Source organism: Lichenostomus cassidix, chromosome 5 (assembly GCF_008360975.1).
Source record: "Lichenostomus cassidix isolate B80296 chromosome 5, HeHo_3.0, whole genome shotgun sequence".
In the NCBI taxonomy this organism is placed as follows: domain Eukaryota; kingdom Metazoa; phylum Chordata; class Aves; order Passeriformes; family Meliphagidae; genus Lichenostomus; species Lichenostomus cassidix.
Genome location: NC_139486.1, coordinates 62,390,696 through 62,417,497, shown reverse-complemented (window position 1 = coordinate 62,417,497; position 26,802 = coordinate 62,390,696). Strand labels below are relative to the sequence as shown.

At 60.6% G+C, this 26,802-nt stretch overlaps 5 protein-coding genes across 11 annotated transcripts; 1 reads left to right on the top strand and 4 right to left on the bottom strand.

The window, feature by feature from the left end:
* Position 1: 1 nt before the first annotated feature.
* TCIRG1 (T cell immune regulator 1, ATPase H+ transporting V0 subunit a3) lies at positions 2-5,504 on the bottom strand. Of its 2 annotated transcripts, XM_085063451.1 has the most exons (20): positions 5,447-5,504; positions 4,932-5,099; positions 4,610-4,688; positions 4,294-4,523; positions 4,112-4,206; positions 3,820-3,946; positions 3,661-3,743; positions 3,447-3,540; positions 3,164-3,376; positions 2,514-2,664; positions 2,297-2,436; positions 1,895-2,052; positions 1,727-1,817; positions 1,528-1,646; positions 1,138-1,351; positions 927-1,031; positions 743-853; positions 536-656; positions 279-450; positions 2-194 (listed from the first exon to the last, which is right to left on the bottom strand). In XM_085063451.1, the coding sequence occupies exons 2-20, from the start codon at positions 5,046-5,048 to the stop codon at positions 113-115; spliced, it is 2,502 nt and encodes an 833-aa protein (XP_084919577.1). In that variant the 5' UTR covers positions 5,049-5,099; positions 5,447-5,504; the 3' UTR covers positions 2-112. The 2 variants fall into 2 exon arrangements, with proteins under 2 accessions (XP_084919577.1, XP_084919576.1); XM_085063450.1 differs by lacking the exon at positions 5,447-5,504 and having other exon boundaries at positions 4,932-5,374.
* Positions 5,505-7,032: 1,528 nt separating this feature from the next.
* NDUFS8 (NADH:ubiquinone oxidoreductase core subunit S8) lies at positions 7,033-8,936 on the bottom strand. The gene is made up of 7 exons (XM_085063445.1): positions 8,826-8,936; positions 8,102-8,149; positions 7,964-8,026; positions 7,789-7,878; positions 7,540-7,712; positions 7,341-7,469; positions 7,033-7,258 (listed from the first exon to the last, which is right to left on the bottom strand). Exons 1-7 carry the CDS (start codon positions 8,881-8,883, stop codon positions 7,127-7,129), a joined length of 693 nt encoding a protein of 230 aa, XP_084919571.1. The 5' UTR covers positions 8,884-8,936; the 3' UTR covers positions 7,033-7,126.
* Positions 8,937-9,791: 855 nt separating this feature from the next.
* Positions 9,792-14,546, bottom strand: LOC146437039 (aldehyde dehydrogenase family 3 member B1-like). Of its 2 annotated transcripts, XM_085063437.1 has the most exons (10): positions 14,376-14,546; positions 14,062-14,224; positions 13,240-13,350; positions 13,030-13,150; positions 12,813-12,898; positions 12,526-12,607; positions 11,905-12,291; positions 11,548-11,714; positions 11,270-11,369; positions 9,792-10,075 (listed from the first exon to the last, which is right to left on the bottom strand). In XM_085063437.1, the coding sequence occupies exons 1-10, from the start codon at positions 14,474-14,476 to the stop codon at positions 9,882-9,884; spliced, it is 1,512 nt and encodes a 503-aa protein (XP_084919563.1). In that variant the 5' UTR covers positions 14,477-14,546; the 3' UTR covers positions 9,792-9,881. The 2 variants fall into 2 exon arrangements, with proteins under 2 accessions (XP_084919563.1, XP_084919564.1); XM_085063438.1 differs by lacking the exon at positions 14,062-14,224 and having other exon boundaries at positions 14,376-14,466.
* A 177-nt stretch (positions 14,547-14,723) lies between these two features.
* Positions 14,724-23,833, bottom strand: LOC146437038 (aldehyde dehydrogenase family 3 member B1-like). Of its 2 annotated transcripts, XM_085063436.1 has the most exons (12): positions 23,716-23,833; positions 21,591-21,726; positions 20,954-21,157; positions 20,442-20,604; positions 18,313-18,423; positions 18,106-18,226; positions 17,900-17,985; positions 17,626-17,707; positions 17,005-17,391; positions 16,652-16,818; positions 16,378-16,477; positions 14,724-15,292 (listed from the first exon to the last, which is right to left on the bottom strand). In XM_085063436.1, the coding sequence occupies exons 3-12, from the start codon at positions 21,139-21,141 to the stop codon at positions 15,099-15,101; spliced, it is 1,599 nt and encodes a 532-aa protein (XP_084919562.1). In that variant the 5' UTR covers positions 21,142-21,157; positions 21,591-21,726; positions 23,716-23,833; the 3' UTR covers positions 14,724-15,098. The 2 variants fall into 2 exon arrangements, with proteins under 2 accessions (XP_084919562.1, XP_084919561.1); XM_085063435.1 differs by lacking the exons at positions 21,591-21,726; positions 23,716-23,833 and having other exon boundaries at positions 20,954-21,478.
* UNC93B1 (unc-93B1 regulator of TLR signaling) lies at positions 22,397-26,692 on the top strand. Of its 4 annotated transcripts, none has more exons than XM_085063434.1 (11): positions 22,397-22,601; positions 23,246-23,374; positions 23,457-23,598; positions 23,672-23,825; positions 23,903-24,064; positions 24,136-24,265; positions 24,345-24,642; positions 24,715-24,897; positions 24,967-25,240; positions 25,474-25,592; positions 25,684-26,692. In XM_085063434.1, exons 1-11 carry the CDS (start codon positions 22,440-22,442, stop codon positions 25,842-25,844), a joined length of 1,914 nt encoding a protein of 637 aa, XP_084919560.1. In that variant the 5' UTR covers positions 22,397-22,439; the 3' UTR covers positions 25,845-26,692. The 4 variants fall into 4 exon arrangements, with proteins under 4 accessions (XP_084919560.1, XP_084919557.1, XP_084919556.1 ...); XM_085063431.1 differs by having other exon boundaries at positions 22,398-22,601; positions 23,273-23,374; positions 24,345-24,438; positions 24,518-24,642; positions 24,715-25,240; XM_085063430.1 differs by having other exon boundaries at positions 22,398-22,601; positions 24,345-24,438; positions 24,518-24,642; positions 24,715-25,240.
* The last annotated feature ends 110 nt before the right edge of the window (positions 26,693-26,802 follow it).

Below are 26,802 nucleotides of genomic sequence, written 5' to 3'. Positions count from 1 at the left end.
GTGGGGAGACACAGGGATGGCTTTATTCACCACGAAGAGGCTCCGGGGGTCTGGGGCAGGGGAACTGGGGGCACGGCCAACGCTCCAAGCCCCTGGCATCTCCGTGGCACAGCTACTCCCAGGTGTCGGGGGCGAAGGCGAAGGGGCACAGCTTGTACCCAGCACCCACGTAGAACTTATTCTGGAACTCCACCCTGGCGAGGAGAGGGGGGTGAGGGGTGCACTGGAGGTGTCCATCAATGTCCCCCCCCAGACCCCACCCAGCTTTGGGGGCTCACCAGTGCAGGCGCAGAGCATGAAGGAAGGCAGAGAGTCCCTCCATCACCAGCAGGATGGCCACGGTCAGCACGGCAAAGGCAGCGAAGACAGGCACCAGCACCACGCCGCCCACGTAGCTCAGCCCCACGAAGCCATTCCGCATCACCATTGTCCACAGGACCTCTGAGAGCTCTGGGAATGGGAGGGACAGAGGCAGGAGCGGGGAGTGAGGGTCAGCCCGGCTCCGGGGGGGACACAGGGGACTGAGGGGACTCACGGGCATGCGCCAGGCTGAGCGCCCAGAGCCGCAGGTAGGACGCAGTGTTGGAGACGCAGCCCAGGCAGTACTCGATGGTGTGAATTGCCTGGTGCATGAAGATTTCAGCAAAGTCCAAGTGCTGCAGGGAAGGACAGGACATGGGACATCAGCAGGGGGCACAGACACCCCCACCCCACCACCCCAGCCCACCTGGGTGCCTCTCACCTTGGCATCAGGGCTGTGCCCCCCACTCTCCACATCCTCCTTGGTGGCATTGACAGAGTTCCCGGCCTCCTGCCCCTCCAGCAGCGGCTCCTGTTCCCCCGTGGCCACCGGCTGCACCAGGACAGCACAGGCAGTGAGACCTCCCTGTGACCCCCACGGAGCCCCCCACAGTCCCCAGCCTTACCGTCCTTGGGGCACGCTGATGGCACCACTGGTACAGCGGCGTCCCCAGGAGCAGGACGGGCACCGACGCCAGCGCCAGCACCACCAGCACCATCTGTACCGGCACCTGTGGCACGGGGACAGCATTTTGGGGTCTGCCCGACCTGAGAATGGCCCCATTCCTGACATCCACTCTCCCAGCCTGGGTAGAGAGCAGGGCGGTAGGGTGGTACCTGCCCCGGGTAGAGCGGGAGGTTCTCGGCGTTGGAGGTGAAGAGGAACATGTCGATGAAGTGGATAAGGATGCTGGGGGCCACCCGGGAGTCAGCGGCACTGAACTTGATCCACTTGTAGAAGATGAGGAAGACCAGGTAGCCAAAAAGACCCAGGAGAAAAATCATCTCCGGGAGGAACTCCAGGACCAGCCGGTGACGCTGCTTGAAGTGCCTGCGTGGGAGGACATCGACCACACTCAGCCTGTCCCTCCTCACCCTCGCATGTCCTCGGCACCCACCAAGGAATAGGGGTATGAGACCCCAGCTGGCACCCCATCCCACCCAGGTGAGTCCAATCCCAGTCCCTTTGGCACAACCAGAGCCCACGGGCACAGCCCAAGTGCTCACAGGTGGTTGAAGACCCCCAGCACGACGCCAAAGCCCATGTGCACAATGCCCAGCACCACCGACATCTTCATCTTGAAGGAGTTGAGGAAGTTGAGGTGGTTGGTGGCCAAGCTCCAGATCTGTCACGGACAAGGTGGGTGAGACTCTGTGCCATCCCAAAGAGGGTTCCACTTTGTTGTCACCCCCATGGGACACTCACCGGGTCAATCCCAAATGGATACGGCCCTCGGAAGACACCGGTGACATTGGGGTCCAGGGTGAGGGAGGGGTGAGTGGCGAGGTACTCAGAGCTGGGGGCAGAGCAAGGGGTATCAGCACCAGCAGGGACATGGGGACCCAGGCAGGGGGCACAGGGGTGGGATCCCACCTCCAGGAGGAGTGGTTGGCCATGGTGGCCACGCTCCAGGCGGAGGGGAAGATGGTGGTGGCTTTGCTGAAGCACTCGTTGTAGATGAAGCCGGTGTAGATGGAGAAGGCGCCCATGAGCAGGATGAGGTAGCGCCCCTCGAAGAACATCAGCCAGATCTGGGGGGGCAAACGTGGCTCCCATGTCCCACACCACCTCCCCCTCCCCACACTGTTCCCCTCCCACACCACCAGCTCTGACCCATATTGTCCTTGTCCAGAGCCACCAGCCCCATCCTGTATCATCCAGCCCCATCCCACATCCCCAACCACGGCTCAAATCTCCAACCCCACTCCATGCCCCCAACCCCATCCCGCCTCCAACGCTGCCCCACCCCTCCATCCTGCTCCATCCTGCCCTCACCTCGTTGGTGCCCCGCCTCAGGCGGGGGCTGTCCTCGAACAGCACCATCCAGAGCGCAAAGAGGAACATGAGCAGCCCGTGCCCCACGTCCCCAAACATGATGGCGAAGATGAAGGGGAAGGTGATGATGGCGTAGGGCGCTGCGGGACATGGGAACCACGTCACACAGGGTGTCCCCCCTCAGCCCCGGGCCTCAGGGTGGGCCAGAGGGCCTTACCAGGGTTCACCTCCTGGTAACTGGCCACCCCGTAGGCATCCACGATGCTCTGGAAGCCGGCAGTGAACTTGTTGGTGCGGATGAGGGTGGGGGGGCTCTCCGAGGTGGGGACGCGCTGCACGAAGCACTCCACGCTGGAGCCGCTCTGGTACTGCAGAGACAGCAGCCAGAGCCTGATCCTGGCAGCCCTGGCACTCTCCTGCTCAGCACGGGGAGCCTGACCCCTGCACCCACCCCACAAAACCCCTCTTCTTGGCACCAGCCTCCAGCACCCCCTGCCCAGCACCTGGAATCTGTTTGTGGCACCCACACCATAACCCCCCCACCTGACTCACACCCCACCATGACGAGGGGACACAGGGACACCAAGTGACCTCCAGCATGAGGACACAGGGACACTGAGCAACCCCAGAACAAGGACACTGAGACACAGAACAACCCCTGACATGAGGACATGGGAACACTGAGAAACCCTTGACATGAAGACATGGGACACCAAGAAACCCAGGCACAAAGACATGGGAGCATCAAGCAACTCCTGACACCAGGACACTGAGCAACCCCAGAACAAGGACAGGGACTGAACAACGCCTGGTGCAAGGACATGGGGACAACAAGCACGCCCAGGACGAGGACAGCGAGCCACTCACAGATCCCTGGCGCAGGGCATCCTGCACTTGGGTGAGGTCCTGCACAGGGCACCAGACCTCGGCAATGAGGCACTTCTCGGTGACATCGAAGCTGCACTGGTTGAGGATGAGGTAGATGGCCTTCATCTTCTGCACCTGCACGCGCCAGGTGGGCAGCGCCAGCGCCACCTTGTCCAGCACCTGCGCCAGGTACTGCTCCGTCTCCTCCAGCACCTGCAGGCACCTGTGTCAGGGATGGTGGTCCCAGCGTGGCCCCCAGGTCCCCTCATGGCGCCCAGCTCACCACACTGAGGTCCTGGATCTGGCTGTGCAGCCCAGTAATGGTGTCTGTCCTGCTGGCCTCACCGTCCGGGTATGGATACACCTGGCAGTGGAAGCTGGGACAAAGGGACATTGCCGTGTCAGGGGGTGTCAGGGCTCCCCAGCCCAGCTCCATGGGGGGTCCAGAGTGGGTGTTACTAAATAAACCTCCCCGTGGGCAGTGCGTGGCCACTCACCAATCTGAGATCTTGCGGATCTTCTGCCCGATCTGCTCGCCCCAGTAGGAGATGAGGAAGATGACCCAGGTGATGCTCTCACCCTGGGGACAGCACAGCTCATGTCAGCCCGGTGTTCCAGCCCTGCCAGCCATGCCAGCCCCCCAGGTGCTCCCTCACCGTGGCCGGGTCCTCCATGGGCTCGGGCATCTCCACGAAGGAGGCCACCAGGTACCCGCGGCAGGCGCGCCACAGCAGCCGCTCAAAGGCAGTCACTCGCCACGGGTGGATGACACCGGTCACGAAGCTGTGGAGACACGGCAGGGGTGCTGGGACAGACAAACCACTTCATGGCTGCCTCACAGGTCATCTCCAAGCCTTATCCCACAGCTTCCCATCTGCCCCGTGGCCACATCGCTGCCCCAGAGCCCCTCTCCACCCCTCGCCCCACACCCTAACCCCTCCCTCTCACTTGATCTTTCGCTCGAGGTGCTGGTGCAGGGAGGGGTCGAGGATGGGCTCACGGTCCGAGAGCGCCCGCGGCCGCGGCGGGGAGCCCAGGGGGGCCTGCGGCGATGCAGAGCAGAGGGATGAGCCAGGGGGAAACTGAGGCACCAAGCGGCACCGCAGGTCGGCGGGGACCCCCGGACCCACCGGCAGGCTGGTGAAGCGCTGTCCCTCGCGCAGCACGTGCAGGTACTGGCGCAGGTCCCGCAGGCGGCCGCGCAGGGACGCGCGGTTCCGAGTGACCTCCCGCAGCTCCTGCGCCAGCTGCTCCGACTGCTCCTGAACCCGCAGCGCTTCCCGCGCCGCCGGCGCCCGCGGGCTCTCGGGACACGGCGCTGGCACCCGCCCTGCGCCCCGCAGCTCCTGCTGCAGGAACGCTGGGGAAGGCGAGGGGAGACACGGTCAGACTGTCATCCCCCTAACAAGCCCCCTCAGAGTCAGCCCCGCGCCCCCCAGCACTCACTGAAGGTTTTCTCCATCTCCTCGCAGCGCCGCACCTCGCCCACGAAGCGCCGCTGGAAGGGGCTCACTTTGGGGTTCAGCTGCGGGAGTACAGTCAAGGCATGACCCCACAGCACCCCGGGGGCAGCCCGGGCACCAAACCCACCCTGACCAACTTCCCCGTTCCCAGGGCACCCTGAAACACTCACCCCAAACCCGACCAGACCAAAGCCCCTGTGCACAGAGCACCCCAAACCAACCACCCCAGTCCCAGTGCACCCAGGGCCACCCAGCTGGACTCCCCGCACCCCAGACACCCCAAAACTCCCCCAGCCCGTACTTACGTCTCTGAACTCCAGCAGCCCGCGCTCGCCCAGCTCGCTGATGCAGCTGTAGGCAGAAGCCGACTGGAGGAAGAGCTGGGCCAGGCAAACCTCCTCGCTGCGGAACAGGGACCCCATTGTCCCCCGAGACCCCCAGTCCGGCCGGGTGCGGAGGCGTCAGGCACACGCCTGGGGAAGGGACAGAATGGAATACGAGGGAAGGGGCTGGGATGGGAACGGGAAACTGAGAGGAAGGGGGTGAGGGCTGGGAAGGGGGACAGCAGGACAGGGGGTCACCCCGGGGTCTCGGCGGCTGCGGCGACGGAAGCGGGCTGTCCCCGCGCTGTGACCGTGGGACACCGGCCCGCTCGGTCACCCGCGGCTGTGCCCAGCACCGGGCTGGCAAAGTACTTTCGAAACCCCGCTTCCCGCTCCACCCCCCGTCCCATTCAGGTGCCTCTGAGTCAGGCCCAGCGCATCCCCCGCCCCGGGACCGCCCCGGCCGCCCCCCCGGGCCGGACCCGCTCGGGACCCACCCGCCCGTGCTGCCCCCCCCGCCGCCGAGCGGGGCCGGGATCCAGCACTTCCTCTTCCCCAGGAAGAGCCCGGCCCCGGGGAGGGACCGACCGGCCCGGCGCCGCCGCCCCCGGGAGCCTCGTTCCCCGGGACATTCCGCGCCCCGCACCGCGTGGGGACACAGGGCGCCTCGCCACATCCCCCGAGGAGGATGGAAATGGGAAACCGCACACCGGTATCAGCCCAGGACCCCCACACTGGTGTGACACTGGACAACTCAAAACAAGCCCTCATTTGTGCAGGAGCCAGCGTGCTTTGCTGAACCCTGGAGAGAAGAGGCTTGGGGTGCTGCTGCCCTGTCTACATAGAACAAAGCGGGTGAACTATCACTGCCTGCACCCTACAAGGCGCGACGGCTCTTCTTGTCATGCTAATGGCCTTCCCTTGCACAACTCGCTCAGTTCCAAACCTCCCCCTCCGGCACTACAGGCTCAGCTGCGCTGCCGTGAGAGGCCGCTGAGAAAGGATCACAAACCATCAAAGACTCCCGAAGGGCTCCCACACTCATTTCTGAGGCCTTTCACCAGAGGACTGAAACCTCGGCGTTTCCCCCGCGAGCCTGATCGCATTTTAACCCATCGGACTTTGTGTTTTGTGGGCTTCTTCCCCCACCCCCGACAGACCAACACCATCACTTCCACCAAGGGAGAACTAAATTGCAGCAATCAAGTCACGAGATCTGCCAGCAGTGATTAGTTTTCACCCTTTTTGCTCTTTTTTCTTTCTCTTTTTCCGTATAGATTTTTTTAAGTTACATTTTTATGTTTTCATATTGCTGTATTACTGTAGATAATAATGACCAAAACGGCTACATACCTGCTTTCCACTGCAACACAACTGTTCTAAAATAAACCCTACACGTACATGTTTACAAACACCGGTCATTAAGAGGTCATTAAGAGTCGTTTCACTCCAATCTGCCCCGGGTTACCCTCACCTTTGTCTGGCAGGGCCTAACTGACAGCACGAGGGTCTCCCTGCTGAGATCACTGAAACCCCCATGACAGGATGACCAGGATCCCCACACTGGTACTACTGCAAAATCCCTGCCAGTACCACCAGGACCCCCATACTGGTACTACTGGGAGACCCCTGCCAGATTCACCAGGCACCCCAGACTGGTACCCACACACCAGTACCACTGGGATACCCATACCAGTACCACCAGAGGCTCCCCACTAGTATCACTGGGACCTCTGCTTGGATCACCCAGACCCCCACAATGGCATCACTGGGATTCTCACACCACTACCACTTTGAAGCCTCTTGCCAGGATCACCAAGCCTCCCCCAGCCTGGCTGCCCCCAGAAGCTGGAAATTATCCTTCCAGATCCCTAAATCCCCCCAGCACTGCCCCTCCAACCCTGCCTGCTCCCCTGTCCACATCCCACACCTTTCCCCACAAACCACCCTCCACCCCAACATCAGTACCAGCATGCCCAGGACCCCCATCCCCCTCCCCAAAACACAACCACACACCCAGGGCGGGGTCCCCTCAGGGGTTGGGGGGTCTGACCCCAGCACTAGAAAAGACAAGACACGGAGCTACAGGAAGGGGCTGGCACCCACAGTACCAACAGGGGGGCAGGGTTAAACCCACAAACACTTTATTTGAGGGGCAGGCAGGTGCCTGGGGACTGTCACCGGTACAGGTAATCGGCCTGGATGTTGGCTGCGATCTCAGCCTCCCACTTGTCGCCGTTGTTGAGCAGCTTCTCCTTGTTGTACAGCAGCTCCTCGTGCGTCTCCGTGGAGAACTCGAAGTTGGGGCCCTGCCGGGGTGGGACAGGGTCACCCTTGGGGTCACCCTGGCGGGAAAAGGGGGTCCCTGCAGCCCCAGCAAGCCTCGCTCACCTCCACAATGGCATCCACAGGACAGGCCTCCTGGCAGAACCCGCAGTAGATGCACTTGGTCATGTCGATGTCGTAGCGGGTGGTGCGGCGGCTGCCATCGGCGCGCGGCTCGGCCTCGATGGTGATGGCCTGGCGGGGGACTCTGTCACAGCCAGAGCCCTAGGCCAGGAGGAGGAGGAGGAGGGGGAGGAAGGCTCACCTGTGCCGGGCACACGGCCTCACAGAGCTTGCAGGCGATGCAGCGCTCCTCCCCGGACGGGTAGCGGCGCAGCGCGTGCTCCCCGCGGAACCGCGGGCTCAGCGGGCCCTTCTCAAACGGGTAGTTGATGGTGGCCGGCTCCCGGAAAAGGTAGCTCAGCGTCATGGCCAGCCCTGCGAGGGGGAAGGAGGGGGTGTGGCACATTTGGGGGGATCACCCCACAAATGAGGAGGGTGAGCAGGGCCTCACCTCGGACAAGCTCAGTCCAGAGCAGGGTCTGGGCGGCGCGGTCGGTGATGGATCGCATGTCCATGGCCGGCTCCCGCATGTTGACATACTCTGTGGGGAGAGGGAAGCTGTGCCCACCCCGCAGAGCCCAGGGTGGGAGCTGAGCACCCACGGGGGGCGGCACGGCTGTACTCACTGTAACACTCCCTGGGGGTGCTGGTGCTGAGCGGGCGCAGGGAGCCCAGCAGGGCCGGGGGGCCTGGGGAGGGACAGGAGGGTCAGCGGGGTCAAGATGGGGTCTGGGGGGGTTCGGGGATTCCTGGGGCAGCCTCACCTGAGCGGGCAGCCCGGTACAGCAGTCGCAGCACTGCCATGGCTGGTCCTGGGGTGCAAAGGAAACGCCAGTGACTACCAGTAAGAGACTGGGGCGGCTGAGCCCCCCACTTCCCACGAGGGACCCTGGCACCCTGAACCCCATCCCTCCACCCAGACAGACCCAGACCCCCGGACAGCGCTGTCCCAACAACTCGTAAGGGACCCCAAATGCTTCTCCCAAGGGACCCAGGCATCCTGTTTCACCTGGCAACCCTCTCAGAGGACCCAGGTGTATCCCTCAAGGGACCAGGGCATCCTGCTCCCAGCCGCCTCACCCGCCAGGGGCACGCCGGTGTCCTCCTTGTCCAAGGGACGCAGTGTCCTGTCCTGTCCTGTCCCCTCCCACCCCAAAGGATCCAGGTGTACCCCAAGGGTCCTACCCCCTCCCAAAGGACCCGCATGTCCCCCATCCCCTTATCCCAACAGCCCTACCCCAAGCCCCCTCCCCGCCGTCCAGCACCCACCGCAGTCCCCGCGGGACTGATGCCTCCTGTCACCCTCAGAGTCCCCGCTCACCCTCTGCCTGTGTCCCTTCGGGGAGGAGCAAAGGGTAGCGCAGTGCCCAGGCCGCCCCCTCTGCCCCAAGCGGGATTTGGGCGGCCACTGCCCACCCCCGGCGGGACTCCATCCCCGGGACGCCCCCCGGACCCCCCAAGTCCCCCCAAGGCCCCATTTCCCCTCACCTGCCCCAAGGGCCCTCCGCCGTCCTGACCCCTGGCCGCCCCCGCAAACACTGCGCATGCGCGCGCGGCGCGACGTCGTGGGCGGGGCTAGCGGCGGCGGACGTGCTTCTCATTGGTCGGAATTCCGCACTGGGCGGGAGGGCGGGAAGGAAGAGGAAGAGGTGTCGCTGATTGGACGGAGCCGGGCTGTGCTGCGCGGCGATTGGTGGGGAGGGAGGAGGGGCGTGTCCGACGGGCACGCGGAAGCGGATGCGCGGGTTCATGGCGGCGGCGCGGAGCTTCCCGCTCTTCCAGGGCTTCCCGGTTCTCCGGGGCTCCCCGAGCCTCCGGAGCCCTTGCGGCCGGTTCCTGGCGCAGGTCGGACCGCGGGTGCCGGAAGGTCTCGAATCTGGAGTGGCCCAGACGCTTGGACTCACTACAAAGCCCGGCACCGCCGCAGGCGGGCTCAGCGCGGTTAGCCCCGAGCCCTGAGCCGCGGTACAGTCTCTGCAGGCGAGCACCGAGGGTGTTTCACTTTCCCTATTAAACTGGCTTTATCTCAACCCCGTCGCCCAGTTCTCTCCCTCCATCCCACCCGGGGGGATCGCTGTGGGACTCAGCCACGGCAACTCCCAGCCCAGCAGGACTGGACATCCCTTTACCTGCACAGCCAGCCCCGCAAAATGGAGCAGCGCGGAGCGAAGGAAACATGGGCCAGAATAAATGAGAACATGGGGCAAAGGACACTGATGCCATGGGGCAAAGGAGACTGGGATCATCCCAGATCAAGGACTTGGGATCAGGGAGTTGCTGTGGTCCATCTCAAGGCAGAGGGACACAGGAGACACCTCTGCTATGGTGGTACCAGTGGGAATAGAGCCCCAAAGAAAAGCGGGATATGGGGCTGGGATGGAGGGAGATGTGGGGGATAAGGGACTTTTGGGGTGAGCAGGGGTGCAGGGAGGTGAAAGGGAAGCACACCGGGTGTCAGGAAACACCTTTCATTGCACTTGGGCACCAGGACCAGCAGCAGGAGACGTGCTGAGGGAGCAGACTCCGAGTGGGATGTGGAGACCCTCAGAGCAGGGTGCAGTCGTTCTTACGTGTCACCCTGGCAGTGGCCTGGACGAGCTGGAAGCTGTGCTGGCTGTACGGGGGGTAGCGCGGGGCGTTGAGGGGCTCCCGGCCCATCCCGCGCTTCAGGCACCCGCGGCGGTGGGAGAAGGTGTCCAAGCTGAACTTCCCGTGGTACATTCCCAGGCCGCTGTTCCCTGGAACACACACAGGGGGGACCCTGGTGGATGGCTGCATCTGGCCATCCCGCCATCCTTTGGGTCAAAGAACCCAAAATTAAGCTCCCAGCTGTGTAAAAGTGGCGCCACGACTTCATCCAGCCGCTTTCCGAGCCGTGGATGAGCTTCCCAGGAATGTGAACCATAGAGGACAGTGAAGGTGACCTAGTGCACAGCCAAGTGGATGTTTGGAGTGGGAAGATCAGCCTGGGAGGTGGAAAGATTCCAAAAAACCCTCTCGTCAGTGGATTTCACCCTTTCAGGTAACATACTTAGCAACTGGAAGGTCGTCACTGATGAGGTGGTGGCAGCAGCAAGATGTTCCCACCAGAGGAGCTTCCCTGCCACAGGAATAGCCTCCAAAACCCATCCCATCCATGCTGGGTCCAGCATGGATGCAGGCAAGACTCTGGGAGTGGAGAGGCACAATGACCAAGGTGGCTTTGGTGAGGTGGGACCCAGCAGCAAGGATGAATGTTGGGAGGTGGAAGCTGGCTGGCCAGGAGCAAGCACAAAAAAGCCAGGCAGGCTGGCAAATAATAAGGAAACCCACATGTCATTTGATAACAGATGGGATAAAATTCCATGAGTCAGCCTGAGCCAGTCAGTCTTCTTGATAAAACACCAACCTTGATTGGGGTGATAGGTTGGGTTCAGTGCTTTGCACATCAGCAGCCCCAGGATAAAGGGAGGTCACTGATGGCTCCTGGCCAGCTGAGTGGGAAGACAGGAAAACAGGTGGAAAACAGGAATGGAAAACAGGAGATGGTAGTGGAGATCATCCCATCAAAAGTGGGTGTCTCCATCATGGAATCCCAGAATGGTGTGGGTTGAAAAGGACCTTAAAGATTATCCAGTTCCACCCACCTTCCATGGGCAGGGACAATTTCAGGGCTTCAAGCCCTGATTCCCTATGTTTTAAGCAAGACATTTCCACGGACTGAGGGAGCACAGAGCTTGGGATGGGAAATATGGAGAGAAGGAACTTCAGGTTTCGCCATATGTGTCCAACAAAGCCCAAGAGCCCAAAGTGAAGCAAAGAGCGTCTGCAGGAGAATTTCCCAATGGACCACTAAGTCCTCTGGAGCTGAGAGCTCCTGACAAGACCCTTCCTGACCATGGGTGGGATCACACTTGGCTCCCAAAGGCCAGGACTGGGGATTTTGGACCTACCAATCCCTCCAAAGGGCAGCGATGTCAGTGTCACATGCATCAGGGTGTCATTGCCACAGAAGCCACCACTGCTCGTCCGCTCCAGGACCTGGTTCACCACCTGGGAGTGACATGGAGGAGGTGGGACATGGATCTCCCACCCCATTTCTGTACTTCCAACTGCAATCCATGCCCCTTAACTAGGGCTGTGGGCTCTACGGGAAACACCTGGAGGACTAACATGGCTGGATACACCTGCCAGGGAGCACAGGGTCGGTGTAGTCCTGGCTTGGCTCTACCTTGTCATTGGAGGAGAAGGCGTAGATGGCCAAGGGCCTCTCCCGGCTGTTGATGAAGTCAATGGCTTCATCCATGTTGGCGATGACAACGATGGGCAGGATGGGCCCGAAGATCTCCTCCTGCATGACAGGATCTGAGGGCAGCACATCTGCCAGCACTGTGGGAGCTGCAGAGAGGAAACCCAACAGCATCAGCCAGGCACAGAGGTCAGAGATGACATCATGGTCATTCCCCTCAGATCCACCTCCTCTACAAAAGGACACCTGGCCAAGCACCCAGTTCCTCTCATAACCTTTTCCAAACCCCAGATGTGCTCCATGCAGGGATGAAGCCATGTGTGACCCCCACATCCTCACCGATGTAGCGCTCTGCCTCATCCGTCTGTCCCCCGATGGCCACACGCCCACTGCCCAGCAGCCTCTGCACCCGCTGGAACTGCTTGTCACTCACAATGCGGCCGAAATCTGGGGATTCCCGGGGGTTGGGGCCATAGAAATCATCAATGGCCTTCTGGAGAGCAGGGAGCAGCTTCTCCTGCATCTCCACGGAGCAGAGCAGGTAGTCGGGCGCGATGCAGGTCTGCCCCGCGTTGAAGAAGCGGCCCCAGGCCACGCGCCGCGCCACGTTGGTGACATCGCAGGTGTCAGACACGTAGCAGGGGTTCTTGCCCCCCAGCTCCAGTGTCACTGGCGTCAGGTGCTTGGCAGCAGCTGTCATGATGATCCGCCCCACTGGGGGGCTGCCTGCGGGCAGGGAAAGCATGGATTGCAGCACAGATCCCACCAGCCATCGTACAGCTCTGGGATATGGCACTGGGTCCCAGCAGACCTCAGCCACACATCCCAGGTCCTCCAACAGATCCTGGCACCACACCCCCAGCCCAATCCCTGTCTGATTAGCAGGGGTGTCTGGAGGGAACCCCTCTTCCTCCTCACTCAAAATCCAGGCAGGGCTCTGCTCTGTCCCACATGACATACCAGTGAAGAAGATGTAGTCAAACTTGTTCTCCAGCAGCCTGGTAGTGTCCTGCACACCGCCAATCACTACAGCAAAGCAGTCCTGCAAGGAAATGAAAAAGGTCCCCTTGTGTCACCATGTGTCCCTACCAACAGCATCCCGGGAGACTGGGACACCCGCTGGGCATGCAGGAAGGAAGTTGGGCAGTGCATGGAACCAAGGAAAGTGTGTGAGGCAGGCACTGAGAACAACTCCATGCGTGCAGAGTTGCCCCAGCCAGGCCACAGGGATGGGGAGAGTGTCCCACCTTGTCCAGGTAGCCTGGCAGCGCTTCTGCCACAAGTCTCTCCGTCTTCTTGGTCACCTCTGAGGGTTTGACAATGACACAGTTCCCTGGGGGGAGACAGACAGGATGTTGGAGCGGTGACATGGTGACAGCCAGCCCTTCTGGGGATGAAGTACACTTGCCAGTGCTCGGCACTGCTGGGATCGTCCAGGGCAGGGGACTGGAGGGTTGGGCTCACCAGCAGCGATGGCCCCAATGAGGGGCACCAGGAAGAGGTGGATGGGGTAGTTCCAGGGAGCTATGATGAGCACCACCCCATAGGGCTCCTTGCGGATGAAGGCAGAGTCCAGCTGCATCGCCTGTGGGACACCCACCAGGTCAGGTCCCACCCTGCACCACCATCCCACCTGGCTCTGCCTCCCATCCTCTCTCTCCTCTTCCCTCTCACCAGATTCTTGTCCACATGTTCATCCTTCATCCAGCGGGACAGGTTGTTCAGGGTCTCATTGAGCTCATTCTTGCACAGGAGGATCTCAGATAATTCAGCTTCAAAAGGTGGCTGTGGAAACCAAGGACCCAGTGTGTCACCTTGGCATGTCCTGCCACTCTTATCCTGACACTCCATAGTGTTTTACCCAGGATTTGGGGACTGGAGCCTTCTACGTCCTTATGCTGGATTTGCATTCCCAAGGGTATTGAGTGCCCCTTGTGTCTATACTGTGAGGTTTTTAAGTGCTGATTGCTTAAAAATAGGAAAAATCATGCAGATCCCATTCATCCAGGCAAGAGGAACAATGGGGAGGGTGTCCAAAGGAACTAGGATGGAGAAGATGATGAGCCCTGTGTGGTGTTAAGGTTTCAGCTGCAGAGCCAGGGGATCCAGGCTCAGAGAGTCACAGCCTGGGTGAGCCCCAAAGGAGGGAAGGCAGTAACTTCAGGTGGGAAGTTCAGGGCAGGGAGCAGGGGCAGAAACCAGGGATTAACATGCTCAGGGAAGAGGGAAACTGAGGCTGGTGGGTGTGGGAATGGCTGTCGATGTCAAGAGGCTCCCCACAGCCCCCTCTGCCCATGCCAGTGCAGGGATGGGCTCTGGAGGAGGGTGACTTGGACATGCTTCACCTCAGTCTCCCAAATCCAGAGGCTGCAAGCCCAGGGCAGAGCCCAGGCAGAGCTGGAGAACCCGACAAGAGGACAAAGCATCCTCAGCTGAGCTATGGGAGTCCCTCTGCTCCTCCAGCCACCAAGTTCTCCCATTCCCAGCCCCTCTCACCTTGCCTAAGTCAGAGGCCGTGGCCTCCAGGATCTCCTGCTTCTTGTCATCCAGGAATCGTCCCAGAGCCTCCAGCTGGGCCACTCGGTATTCCATGGGCCGTGTCTTCCCGGAGAGCCAGGATGCCCGCAGGTGGCTCACCAGCCCCGTGTAGGGGTTCCCACTGTGGGGACAGGGGCTTCAGAGGGGACCCAACCCCATCCCAGTTCCTCAGAGCCCTGCATCAATCCAGCCCAGCATCCAACTCCCACTCCAGGGACAAGAGGGAGCACTGGGACCCCTCCTGCCACCCCTCTGTCCCACCACACTCTCACCTTGTGGCATCTCTATCCATGCTCCCGTTCCCAGTTTCACCCTCGGGGGTTCCCCTGGCCTCGCTCTCGGGGAGCTGCGGGAAGACAGTTCCTGTCTCCATGGCCCCAGGGGCGTGGTGCGGGACGGCTGCACTGGGCTGTCAACCACACCTTCCCTTTTCTCAGTGAACAGGCTGGCTGCCAGCTTCCTGCCCTGCCCCTTGGCGGCCTGCCTGACCCTTGGCCGTCTGTCCCACCACACGTGACCACTGACTCCATTCCAGCTGAAACAGCTCGGGGTGGGAAATGCCCCCCAACCCTCCCAGCGCACCCCCAACCAGAGGACAGAGGCACAAAGAGAGGCTGGGAGAGAGCTCGATGCAAAGTCTTTACTACAGGCAGTTACAAAGAGCAAAGAGCAACAGCGGGCAGGGAGAGAGGTTCATTCCAAAGGAGAGGTCTGTGTGAGGGGAGGTGGGGCTGATGGGGGTGCTTCTCCACCAGAAAGAGAAGTCTGGAGTGATAAAGAGTTTTTGGTCATTTCAGCTGTGTCCTGGAAAACGGTTCAGAGCAGAGGCCACAAGGGTGTGGGGGGGGATATCCATCCCAGCTGTCCAACACGCTCCAGCGAGGCAAAGGACGCAGTGAGGAACTGGGGACGGTGATGAAGAGGGAGAGGGAGACAGTCCCAGTTCTCCGTGCTGACTCCGTGCATGGCAACCCTCAGAGCAGGATGTGGGAGGCTCAGAGCAGGGTGCAGGTGCCCCTGCGCTTCACCTCGAAGGTGCTGGTGAGGAGCCCCAGTTTCTGCTGGGTGTAGGGTGGGTAGCGCGGGGTGTTGAGCGTCTCCAGCCCCATGTTCCGGTGCAGGCAGCCCCGGTGGTGGGAGAAGGTGTCAAAGGTGAACTTCCCGTGGTATTTTCCCAGGCCACTGTTCCCTGGAACACACAGGACAGGTCCATGCTCAGGACAGGACTCTTGCTCCTGACAATGCCTTCTCCAAGCATCAACATGAGGGGGATAAAACGCCTACAGGGTTTTCTGAGCAGCACAGACCTGGTGGAGGAATTCCATCTTCCCCAGTGCCTCTTCCAGGTATTTGGATGCTCACTCCAGCCAATCCTGCTGCAGCTCAGCAGTCTGGAGGCCCCAGCGTCTCCTTTTTACCCACCTCCCTTTATCTACACAAGCTTTGCTGGGTTCTACAAGTCCAGATTTCCCTCCATAATGCTCCACCGTATCTCCCTGCAGTTGGAGCTGTTCCATCTTCTTCCAGGAACTCTAGAAACCTGCAGCCACATTGGCAACACCAGTTCTCCCATTCCTGTGGCTGGTTTAACTGGAGGTTAAGAGCCCAGTGACTTCCTGTGGAAGCTTTGGTACCATCTCACCCCGATGACTTCAGCCCCTTCACCTGCTCTAAAGTGGCTTTACCTGATAATTGGAGGTGGTTGGTCTGAATCATTCCCAATTAAGAAAAGTTACGGAATGGGAAGTACTGAAAATTGTTCCCTAAGCCACAGGCAGGTGAGGAATTAATTATGTCTGACTCAGGTGCCAGCCCTGACGGAGATGCTGAGCAAGGGCAGCACCAACGGAAGGGATTTATCCCAGAAATATTTTGGGGAGAGACACTGGGAAGTATTCTGGGGAACAAAATTCCTGTATTCCTGTATCCCTGGACCATGCTGCACCCATGGCCCAGGGCTGAGTGACCTCACTTTCCACCTGAGAAAGCGAAAATGGGTGCCTCTGGACACCAAAAATTTCCTCTTCTCTGAGGAGGATCTCCAAGATCCTGTAAGAGATTCTCCAGGTATTCCAAAGTGTTTTCCTCCTACCATTTAGTCCTAAAAGTCGGAATGAAGGTACAGCCTGGCTCCTGAGGGACATTAAGGGATCCTGCTCAGCACCACACTGGGTGCAGGAGGAAGCTCACTTGCCTCAGACCCTTCCTCACCATGGCTCAGGCCACAGATCACATCTGGCTCCCAATGGCCAGGAGTGGGGACTTTGGACCTACCAATGCCTCCGAAAGGCAGCGATGTCAGTGTCACATGCATCAGGGTGTCATTGCCACAGAAGCCACCACTGCTCGTCCGCTCCAGGACCTGGTTCACCACCTGGGAGGGAGCAGAGAAGGTAGATGAGGGACTTGCACTTGGCAGATATCACCCAGTTCACCCATCGGATGTTCCCAGAGTGTTTGGGCTCTAAAGATCCTTCAGAGCACATCCTGGGGGTCATCGAGGTGGTGCCTGACTTCCCTCCCCACTTTTTCTGCTCCATGGACACACCTTGCTGTCACAGGAGAAGGCGTAGATGGCCAACGGCCGCGGCCGCGCGTTGATGAAGTCAATGGCTTCATCCATGTTGGCGATGACAACGATGGGCAGGATGGGCCCGAAGATCTCCTCCTGCATGGCAGGGTCCGAGGGCAACACATCTGCCAGCACTGTGGGAGCTGAGGAGAGGAAACCCGACAGCATCAGCCAGGCACAGAGGTCAGAGGTGAAACTTCCCCTCAAGACCCCTTTTTAAGCACCCCTAAAACTCTTTTCCCCCCAGAGGCTCCCCTCTCGATGCAGACCCCCTGCAAACCCCAAATGTGCTCCATGCAGGGATGAAGCTGTGACCCCCACGTCCTCACCGATGTAGCGCTCCGCCTCGTCCGTCTGTCCCCCGAGGGCCACACGCCCGCTGCCCAGCAGAGCCCGGAGGCGCTTGAACTGCTTGTCACTCACAATGCGGCCGAAATCCGGGGATTCCCGAGGGTTGGGGCCAAAAAACTCAGTGATGGCCTCGCGCAGGGCGGGCATAAGCTTATCCTGCATCTCCACGGAGCAGAGCAGGTAGTCGGGCGCGATGCAGGTCTGCCCCGCGTTGAAGAAGCGGCCCCAGGCCACGCGCCGCGCCACGTTGGTGACATCGCAGGTGTCAGACACGTAGCAGGGGTTCTTGCCCCCCAGCTCCAGTGTCACTGGCGTCAGGTGCTTGGCAGCAGCTGTCATGATGATCCGCCCCACTGGGGGGCTGCCTGTGGGCAGGGAAAGCATGGATTGCAGCACAGATCCCACCAGCCATCGTACAGCTCTGGGATATGGCACTGGGTCCCACCAGACCTCAGCCACACATCCCAGGTCCTCCAACAGATCCTGGCACCACACCCCCAGCTCAATCCCTGTCTGATTAGCAGGGGTGTCTGGAGGGAACCCCTCTTCCTCCTCACTCAAAATCCAGGCAGGGCTCTGCTCTGTCCCACACGACATACCAGTGAAGAAGATGTAGTCAAACTTGTTCTCCAGCAGCCTGGTGGTCTCCGGCACACCACCAGTCACTACAGCAAAGCAGTCCTGCAAGGCAATGGGAACAGTTCCCTTGTGTCACCATCTGTCCCCACCAACAGCATCCTGGGAGGTTGGGACATTGGCTGAGCACAGAGGGAGGAGGATCTGCACGTGGATGATGTGGGGATGTGGGTGTGAGGCAGGGCTGGGAACACCACGGCCTGGGAACAAGGGGCAAGGACAAGAAGAGCTTCTCACACTGTCCAGGTAACAGCCCAGCGTTTCGGCAACGAGTCTCTCTGTGTTCTTAGAGATCTCAGAGGGTTTGATGATGGCGCAGTTCCCTGGGGTGAGATGAATAGGACATCAGCACAGTGACATGGTGACAGCCAGCCCATGTGGAGACAAGACCCCTGGGGAGACCCCAGCACTTCCAGGGCAGGGGACTGGAAGGTTGGGCTCACCAGCAGCGATGGCCCCAATGAGGGGCACCAGGAAGAGGTGGATGGGGTAGTTCCAGGGAGCTATGATGAGCACCACCCCATAGGGCTCCTTGCGGATGAAGGCAGAGTCCAGCTGCATCACCTGCGGGAAGAACATGACCTCAGCACTGCCTTCCTCACCAGCAATGCCTCTCCCCAGCTTCCCTTTCCCTAGAGCTTCCTTCTTACCAGATTCTTGTCCACATGCTCATCCTTCATCCAGTTGCACAGGTTGTTGAGGGTGATGTTGAGCTCGTTCTTGCAGAGGAGGATCTCACTGAAGAAAGCCTCGAAGGATGGCTGGGGACAGACATCATCCAAGTGTCACCCCAACACCAACCCCATCACTGACCCTGTCACCCTTACACAGGCCCATCACCCCAACACCAACCCCACCACCCCAGGAGGCATCTCTCCCTTCTTCCAAACAGGAATAGGAGGAGAATCTCTTAAGCAGAAGTTTCCATCACCTCCTGTAACTCCAAGGGAATATCAGTGTCCCAGAAGTGTTATGAAAATAGGTATTTGGCCAGAAGGATAAAACCCCAAAACTCAGCATTTTCATGGTACTTAACAAATTCCTGAGCTCAGTGCTGTGAACTGGCAACAGAGCCCCAAGCCAAGGGGACACTGAGCAATGTCACCAGAACTCCTGAAGAGCTGGTCCTGGTGCCAGAGGCAGCTCCACACTGCTCCTGCATCCTGACCACTCGGATATTCAAGCTGGAAGCAAAGCCTCAAGCTCCCTTCCACTACCTGTGGGCAAAAGCTGCACATAAGACCTTCACTAAAAGGAAATAATAAGAACCACGGCTTAATTAAACTCCTTGTGATGGAGAAGTGGGTCCTCTCCATAGCAGTGGAGCATAGATCAGGATCATATCATCCTTGTAGAAGTGTGAAGACACAGGGGATAGTCCAGCAGGCTCAGTGGAGCCCCTTCGTGACTGGAGAGCAGGGGGAGCGAAGATCCTGTGCTGTGACACCGTATTTTGGGCTCCTGCAACCCAAAAACATCCCTGGATTGGAGCCTTCCTGCCATCCCCATACCACTTTGGGTTTGGGAAGGCTGGTTGTGGATTCCCAGGATCTTCCACTACCAAGAAACCTTCATATCCCCAATATGCAGCTGCCAGGAGGTGCAAGGACCCTCCTGGATGTGAGGGCTCAGCAGGCACAGGGGATAATCTGGTGAAGCAATGGGGCTGCTCTCAACCCAGGATGACGATGGCATCACCAGGATGAGGAAGATGATGGTTCATTAAGAATTTTGATGAGATATGAAGGTTGTGAGATAGAACATTAAGACTGAGGTCATCCGAGTGCCACCAATCATCAGCTCCAGAGAGGAACCGGCACCGCTGGAGGTGAGGCACCACATCAGGTACGTCAGAGCAGGTGAAGTGTCCATCTAGCTATGAGGCTGCATAACAAGCTCATTACTGGACAACCGGATCTAATTAGGCATAATTAGGCAAGATGATGGACACACTCAGAACACTGATGCTTATCAAAGCCTGGCTGAAAGAGAAGGGCTCACCTCCAACAAGCAAAGCAATTAGGGGCCTAGGGAGATGTCAGGGTGTGTAAAGACATGGCTGAGGGCATGGGCCACTGCACTGATGCCTAACAAAGAGGTGGGAATCATATAATGGAATCCTGGAATGGTTTGGGTTGGAAGGGACCTTGAAGCTCATCCAATTCCAACCCGTCATGGGCAGGGACACCTTCTGCTAGCCCAGGTTGCTCCAAGCCCCATCCAACCTGGTCTGCAACACTTCCAGGGATGATGAGCTGAGACCACTAGAATTATCCATGGTGTAGATGTTCCCGCTTCGTCAGTGGATCATCCAGGAGCTCCTGGCATGCTGCAATTCCTGAGCCTTATCCAGGGCCCTGTCCATGCCACTGTGCCAGTGAAACCAGTCCCTTGGAGGCCCTGGGTGGAATGTGCAGTGACAGCACGTTGCACAATGCCAGTAATCCCAGGAGTGCTGGGCTGGCCAGGAGCACCCCAGGACATCACCCTCTGTAGAGGTCACATGGACCCCCGGGATGCAGTGTGAAACGCTCCCACCTCGTGTCAGCCAGCAGGGCCTTTGCCTGTTTTCAGGGCACTGGGGATGGGATAAACAGCACAGTCTATCCACTATCCCTGGATCTGCAGGGATCCAGCACATACAGATGCACCAGCCTGGGAGCACACCAAGGGGGCAGCAGAACTCCAAGGAAGGGACACCCCCATGCCCAGACCCCCACGAGCATGAAGGACCCCAAAGACATGACACCAATGGCCCCCAATTCCCAGCCCCTCTCACCTTGCCCATGTCCAATTCAGTGGCCTCCAGGATCTCCTGCTTCTTGTCATCCAGGAATCGTCCCAGAGCCTCCAGCTGGGCCACTCGGTATTCCATAGGCCGCGTCTTCCCGGAGAGCCAGGATGCCCGCAGGTGGCTCACCAGCCCCGCGTAGGGGTTCCCACTGTGGGGACGGGGGTTTCAGAGGGGACCCAACCCCATTCCATCTCCTCAGAGCTCCATGTCACCCCACATTCACATTGTACCATCCCAGCATCAAACTGGAGCCCCAGATTCCCTGGGGACAGGGCAGGGAGTCCACACACACCTGCCTCCCTCGCTGCTGGGAGCAGCCCAACATGGCAACATTCCCAGCAGATCCTGTCTTTCCCTTGGGCCATGCTTGGAAGTGCTGGCACACAGACATCAAACTTTTCCCTCAGCACCAACCCAGGGTCCCCATCACCCTGGCACTGCCACAGCTTCCCCTGCCCACCTCCCAGTCTCCCTCCTGCCCCAGCCCCTTGGCTCACCACGGAGAGCTGCAGACCATCGGCATCGGCCCCTTCCCACTGCCTCCACTGCACCCAGCAGCTTTCCCAGGATCTTTGCCAGGATCACTGCCCACGGTGCTGCACTTGCCACAGTCCAGGGACTGCTGCCTGGGGAGGTCGAGGGGCTGCTGCATACCAAGCTGTTGGAAGGAGCTGCCGGTCTCCATGGAGAACGTGGTGACCCTGTGGAGAGACATCGTGTGGGTTACACCAGGACGGAAGTGCTGGAGATGCCGGCTCGATCCCAGGAGGAGTCACCTGCAGCACCTTTGAAGGGCGGCTTGGTGCTTGGGGCCGTCCTGGTTGTGGGGTGACTCAGCCCAGGGCAGCTGCCAGAGGCCCTGGGAGATGCCTGGGATTCCCGGGATAATCGCCATCCTCTGGACACTGACCTACCCAGGCTGCCCTGCTGATGTGGGGTCACCTATGGGAACTTCAGGGATAAGACACCCCCAAATCTGGGGGGCAGAGCTGCAGCCCCCCATTGGTCACCCTCTCCCTCTCCATGCCCAGACACCCACGCTTCCCTGAGGGAACCCCCCAGTGCCCCCCAGCCCCCACCAGCATGGGGGTGCCATGCAGGGAGTGCCACCTTCGGGGACCCCGCAGTACTTACCTGGGAGGTTGTGAGGAAGCTGGAGGAGCACAAGGCCAGGCAGGTACTGCTGAAGCTCAGGGTGAGGGTCCTTAAATGCTGTGGGGCTGAGCCCCATGGCCAGGGGCGGGCAGGATTGGACCCCGCCTCTGTAGGGCTGGTAGTGGGGACAAGGTCCGGGATGGGACCTCCCCCATGGGATGGTGGCACTCAGGAACTCCCACGGCCACCAACCAAACCACCACCATGAACCTTGACCTATTTGGACCACACAGACACGCCTCATCCTGCTCTCATGACGACCCTGACCCATGGGATTCCCACAGAGACCCCTCATCCTGCTCTCATGACCACCCTGACCCATGGGGTTCCCACAGACTCCCCTCATCCTATTTCCCAAGGGTTCCATGATCAATAGAAACACATTATCCTGTTCCCAGGATCGCCCTGACCCATGGGGTTCCCACTGACACTCTTCATCCTGCTTCCCAAGGGTTCCATGGCCAATAGACTCCCTTCATCCTGCTCCCAGGACCACCCTCAGGAAGGACCCTCTTGCCCAGCACCCCAGGGTGGTTCCCCTTGCCTGGGGCGTGGGGGACCCTCAGGATGGGTGTTGCCCCTGCCCCACTGCCATGATCCTTCTAGGGCTGTTCCCTGCGTATCCCCCCTATCCTGCATGAACCAGCACCCTCCCAAGAATCCCATCTCAAGAATCCCCCAATACCGGCTGGGCCAGATCCTGCCCCGGAGATGTCACCCCTTCCGCCCTACCCAGCGGTTCCCCCACCCTGCCCCGAGGCACCCCGCCGTGCCACGCACCCGGCCACCTTCCCGGCCCCGGCTTTGGGGTGACGCCAGGGCAGGCACATGCCCCGCACCCCCAGATTGGAGTGTCCCCCCGCCCAGGCACCCTGGCACATCCCCCGGGCCGGGAAAGGGAAGCGAAAGCGGCAGGGCCCAGCACCCAGTGCCACAGGGCATCCCGAGGAGGCAGCACCCACCCCGCGGCCTGGTGGGAGCGCTGGGAAGGTTGGGGAGGCACAGGGAGGCTGGGGGTGTGGGGGGCTTTGGGGTGCTGTGCGATGGGGGAGCGATGGTGCTGCGCCGGGGGGTCAGGGTGCCGTGCGGGTTGGAGTGTGATAGGTGCTGCGGGGTTGGGGTGCTGAGAACGGGCGTGGGTGCGGGGCACTGGGGAGTGCGGGCAGGGACCTGGGGGGAAACCGGGAGCGGAGGGGGGTCCGGGAACGGCCCCTTTAACTACCTCCGTCCCGCCCGCCCCGACCGAAAGAGGAAGCAGCGCCTGCCCCGCCCCGAGAGGCTCCCGCACCGGCCGAGTGGGCCTGGGGTCCGGGTGCCGGGGGGTGCCGAGGCTGGGCGTGCTGAGCCCAGAGGTGCAGTTCTGGGGGGTGCAACGCTGGGTAGGAGGGTACGGGGTTTAGGGGTGCAGGATCTGGGCATGTAGGGGTGTAGAACACAGGGGTGCAAACCACGAGTGCAAGGTCTGGGGGTGCAGAGTAAAGGGGTTCAGGGCTTGGGGGTGCTGTGCACATGGCTATACGGTGCTGGATGTAGGGGTGCAAGGGCTGGGGGTGCTGGGCATGAGGGTGCAGGGTCTGCATCTGCAGGACACAGGGGTGCAAAACATATGGGTGCAAGACTTGGGGTGCCAACAGGGTCCCCCTCACCCTGACACCATCCAGGGCCCCGCAGAAGCAGCAATGGAGAAGGACTCTGATTGCTACCAGGATGGGGCCAAGACGGTGCCAGGTGCTGGGCTGGGCACCGAGGGGATGGAGGCACAGGTGAGACAGGGGGGACACCCTTGCAGGGGAGCCAGGCCTGTGGTGGCCATCCCCAAGGGCTGACAGCCAGGGTCACCCACAGCTGGATGATTTTGTGGGGGCTCACCCTGACTACAATGAGGAGGAGGAGGAGCAGAAGTACTTCCGCCGCAAGCGCCTCGGCGTCATCAAGAACGTGGTGGCCGCCAGCCTGGCTGGCACCCTCACTTACGGCGTCTACCTAGGTATGGGACCTCCCAGGAACTCCCAAAACTTGGGGTGCTCAGGGCATGGTGTGACCATGCCTGGACCCCCCAGGCCTGCTGCAGATGCAGCTGATCCTTCACTATGATGAGACCTACCGGATGGTGAAGTACAGCAACATCCAGCTGGAGGACATTGACCGCAAGGTGCTGATGGGCATCAACGTCACACCCGTGGCGGCACTGCTCTACACACCTGTCCTCATCAGGTATGGCCCCTCCGTGCTCCTGGCCAGCACGGCTCACCAGTGCAGCCACCCATGCTTCCCACTCCTTGCCTCGGCAGATTCTTTGGCACCAAGTGGGCCATATTCCTGGCGGTGGGCATCTATGCCCTCTTCGTCTCCAGCAACTACTGGGAGCGCTACTACACCCTGGTGCCCTCCGCGGTGGCCATTGGGGTGGTCATCGTGCCCCTCTGGGCCTCCATGGGCACCTACATCACACGGTAGGCATTGGGGGGTGGGTGGAGGATGCAGGGAGTGCTGGCTGACACACCAGTGGCTGACCTCCACGCAGGATGGCCCAGAAGTACTACGAGTACATTAACTACAAGGAGGAGCAAGAGAAGGAGAAGCAGCGGGCACCGCGGGACGCCTGCAACACCTACATCATCATCTTCCAGACCATCTTCTACTCCTGCTTCCACGTGAGTGCCAGTGAGGTGGCTGGGATGGGCGGGAGCCTGCACTGGCAGCACTGAGCGTGCACTCCTCTGTGTTCTGCAGTTGAGCTTCGTCTGCGCTCAGATGCCCATGGTCTTCTTCCTCAACAACTACTTCTACCAACTCAACCACACACTCTATGGGGTGAAGCACTGCGGTGAGGCTGCGGGTTGGGCACAGGGTGGCACCGGGAGCCCCCCTGTTGGGATTAACCATGGCTTGTGCCCCCCTGGCAGGCACCCTGAGCCACGGCACACTGCCCGGCTTCAACAAGACAGTGCTGCAGAGCCTTCCCCGCAGCGTCAACCTCATCATCGTAGAGAGCGCGTTGATGGCCGCCGCCTTCCTCGCCATGCTGGTGGTGAGTGCCGGGGCGGGAGGGAACAGGGATGGGCCAGACGGTGGCAGGACCTCACCCGCAGGCACTCCGCAGGTGCTGGTGCTGTGCGGCGCGGCGTACCGGCCCATGGAGGAGATCGACATGCGCAGCATCGGCTGGGGCAACATCTTCCAGCTGCCCTTCAAGCACATACGGGACTATCGCCTGCGGCACCTCTTCCCACTGTTCATCTACAGCGGCTTCGAGGTGCTCTTTGTCTGCACCGGATTCTCCCTGGTAGGATCGGGAATGGGGCGGGAGGTGACGGAGAGGGGACAGGTGACACTGAGCCCATGCTCGCTGCAGAACTACGGTGTGTGCGCCCTGGGGCTGGAGAAGTTGGCGTATCTCCTCATGGCCTACGGCTTCTCCGCCTCGGCGTGCTCCAGCCTGGCCCTGTGCATGCTGCGCCTGCACCGGCACATCCCGCTCCTGGCTGGAGCGTTCATCCATGCCGCGCTCCTGGTGACGCTCTTCTGCTGGGCACCGGAGCCCCGGTACCCGGCGCACGCGCCACTGCTCTACAGCATTGCTGCGCTCTGGGGCACGGGCAGCGCCCTCAACAAGACTGGAATCAGCAGTGAGTAGCAGGAAGATCCTGAAACAGCCCCAGTTGTCCTCAACACACCTGGGTGGTCCCCAAAACAGCCTGGGTTGTCCCCAAGTTTTGCACACATCAGCTCCTCACGTTTCCTGGCACCACCACTTTGTGGTCCCCCTCCTCGGATCCGCAGGACAGACCTGCTGTGATTGTCCCCCACACCAAGGGGACATGGCACAGGAATGGAACACTGATTCTAGTCTCTGCCACAGTTCTCTTGGGAATGTTGTACAAGAAAAAGGAGCGCCAAGACTTCATCTTCACCATCTACCATTGGTGGCAGGCCCTGGCCATCTTCACCGTCTACCTGTGGTCAGGGCTGCCCATGAAGGTAAGTCCAGATACACCCTAGCCCACTCCAGGACATTCCAGCGTTTTGGGGACTAGACACTACGCCAATCCCAAAACTCCCTGTGCCGCAGGCCAAGTTGTCCATCATGCTGCTGACGTTAGTGGTGGCCGTGGGGACATACCTGTGGATGGAGCGGAAGGTGGGGCAGCACGTGGAGGTCCGGCTGCCCCGCATCCCGCGCCCGCGCCACAAAATGCACGGATACCGCTACCTGGAGGACAACTCGGATGAGACTGGCTCTGACGGCGAGGGGGACAAGGAGGATGACGACAAGCGCTCGGCCGAGGCCGCCAGCGGGGACGAGCTGCCGAAAGAGGATGGGGAGCAGTTGGGATAGGGACAGCCTGGCCTGGGCCCCATGCTGCTCTTGGCACCTGAGGGGGTCTGCAGCACCCCCCCCAAGTGGGCCCAAATTTCCACAAATCCCCTCAGGTCAGGCTTGCACACCCCAAAGCTAAACTTGAAGCCCCCAGCCCCCCACATTGGCTGACAGACCCACAGACCTCACAGGTCAGGTCCACAGCCTCCAGACTGACCTACAGCCCCCAAATTGTGGTACAGAGACCCCCAAATTGTGGTACTACACCCCCAGGCAAACCCACTGCTCCCCAGGCCAGGCCCACAGTCCCCTAACTTGGGGTACAGTTCCCAAGGCAGGTCCATAGCCCCCAAAATCACACCCCACAGGCAGATCCACAGCCCCCCCAGATTTGGCCAAAGCCCCCCAGGGCTTGGGTTGGTCAAGCCCACAGACCCCCGAACAGATGCACAGACCCTCTAGCAAGGCCTGCAGCTCCCCAGGCCAGCTTGCTGCCCCCCCACAATGTCCTGCAGACCCCAGCCAGACCCCCAACCCCCCTCAGGACGACCCTGGAGCCCCCAGGCAGATGACAGCCTCCCAAACTTTGCCACAGCCCTTCAGACTAGACCCACAGGCCCTCGCAGGTAGAACCTGCGGCCACCCCAGGCTGGCCCGCAACCCCGCTAGCTAAGCCTGCAGCCCCCCCAACCCCAGCCGGCCCCGCAGACTTCCCGACCCCTCCCGTCCCCATTTTCCCTCAATAAACCCCCTCCCTCCGTCTTCTCGGCCCTCACCTCCTCCATCCTCCGACCACAGACCCTCAGCGCCCCCTTCCCGAAGCGGAGACTACAGCTCCCGGCGTGCCACGCGCTGCTCTCGCGCGGTGCA

Excerpts from the sequence above, each read along its gene's own strand:
- TCIRG1 (XM_085063451.1), bottom strand. The coding sequence starts at position 5,048 with ATGGGGTCCCTGTTCCGCAGCGAGGAGGTTTGCCTGGCCCAGCTCTTC. Across the intron at positions 4,689-4,931 it reads GGCTGCTGGAGTTCAGAGAC|CTGAACCCCAAAGTGAGCCC; the intron begins GTAAGTACGGGC and ends GTACTCCCGCAG. Across the intron at positions 657-742 it reads GGCACAGCCCTGATGCCAAG|CACTTGGACTTTGCTGAAAT; the intron begins GTGAGAGGCACC and ends CCTTCCCTGCAG.
- NDUFS8 (XM_085063445.1), bottom strand. The coding sequence starts at position 8,883 with ATGCGCAGTGTTTGCGGGGGCGGCCAGGGGTCAGGACGGCGGAGGGCC. Across the intron at positions 8,027-8,101 it reads GTACCGGGCTGCCCGCTCAG|GCCCCCCGGCCCTGCTGGGC; the intron begins GTGAGGCTGCCC and ends GTCCCTCCCCAG. Across the intron at positions 7,879-7,963 it reads CACCCCCAGGGAGTGTTACA|AGTATGTCAACATGCGGGAG; the intron begins GTGAGTACAGCC and ends CTCTCCCCACAG.
- LOC146437039 (XM_085063437.1), bottom strand. The coding sequence starts at position 14,476 with ATGGAGACAGGAACTGTCTTCCCGCAGCTCCCCGAGAGCGAGGCCAGG. Across the intron at positions 12,292-12,525 it reads TGACTACATCTTCTTCACTG|GCAGCCCCCCAGTGGGGCGG; the intron begins GTATGTCATGTG and ends CCCTGCCCGCAG. Across the intron at positions 11,370-11,547 it reads CCTTCTCCTCCAATGACAAG|GTGGTGAACCAGGTCCTGGA; the intron begins GTAGAGCCAAGC and ends TGTCACTCCCAG.
- LOC146437038 (XM_085063435.1), bottom strand. The coding sequence starts at position 21,171 with ATGTCTCTCCACAGGGTCACCACGTTCTCCATGGAGACCGGCAGCTCC. Across the intron at positions 18,227-18,312 it reads AGCATGTGGACAAGAATCTG|GTGATGCAGCTGGACTCTGC; the intron begins GTAAGAAGGAAG and ends TTCTTCCCGCAG. Across the intron at positions 16,478-16,651 it reads CCTTCTCCTGTGACAGCAAG|GTGGTGAACCAGGTCCTGGA; the intron begins GTGTGTCCATGG and ends GCTCCCTCCCAG.
- UNC93B1 (XM_085063430.1), top strand. The coding sequence starts at position 22,440 with ATGCCCCGCACCCCCAGATTGGAGTGTCCCCCCGCCCAGGCACCCTGG. Across the intron at positions 22,602-23,245 it reads CTGGTGGGAGCGCTGGGAAG|GGTCCCCCTCACCCTGACAC; the intron begins GTTGGGGAGGCA and ends GGGTGCCAACAG. Across the intron at positions 25,241-25,473 it reads CAACAAGACTGGAATCAGCA|TTCTCTTGGGAATGTTGTAC; the intron begins GTGAGTAGCAGG and ends TCTCTGCCACAG.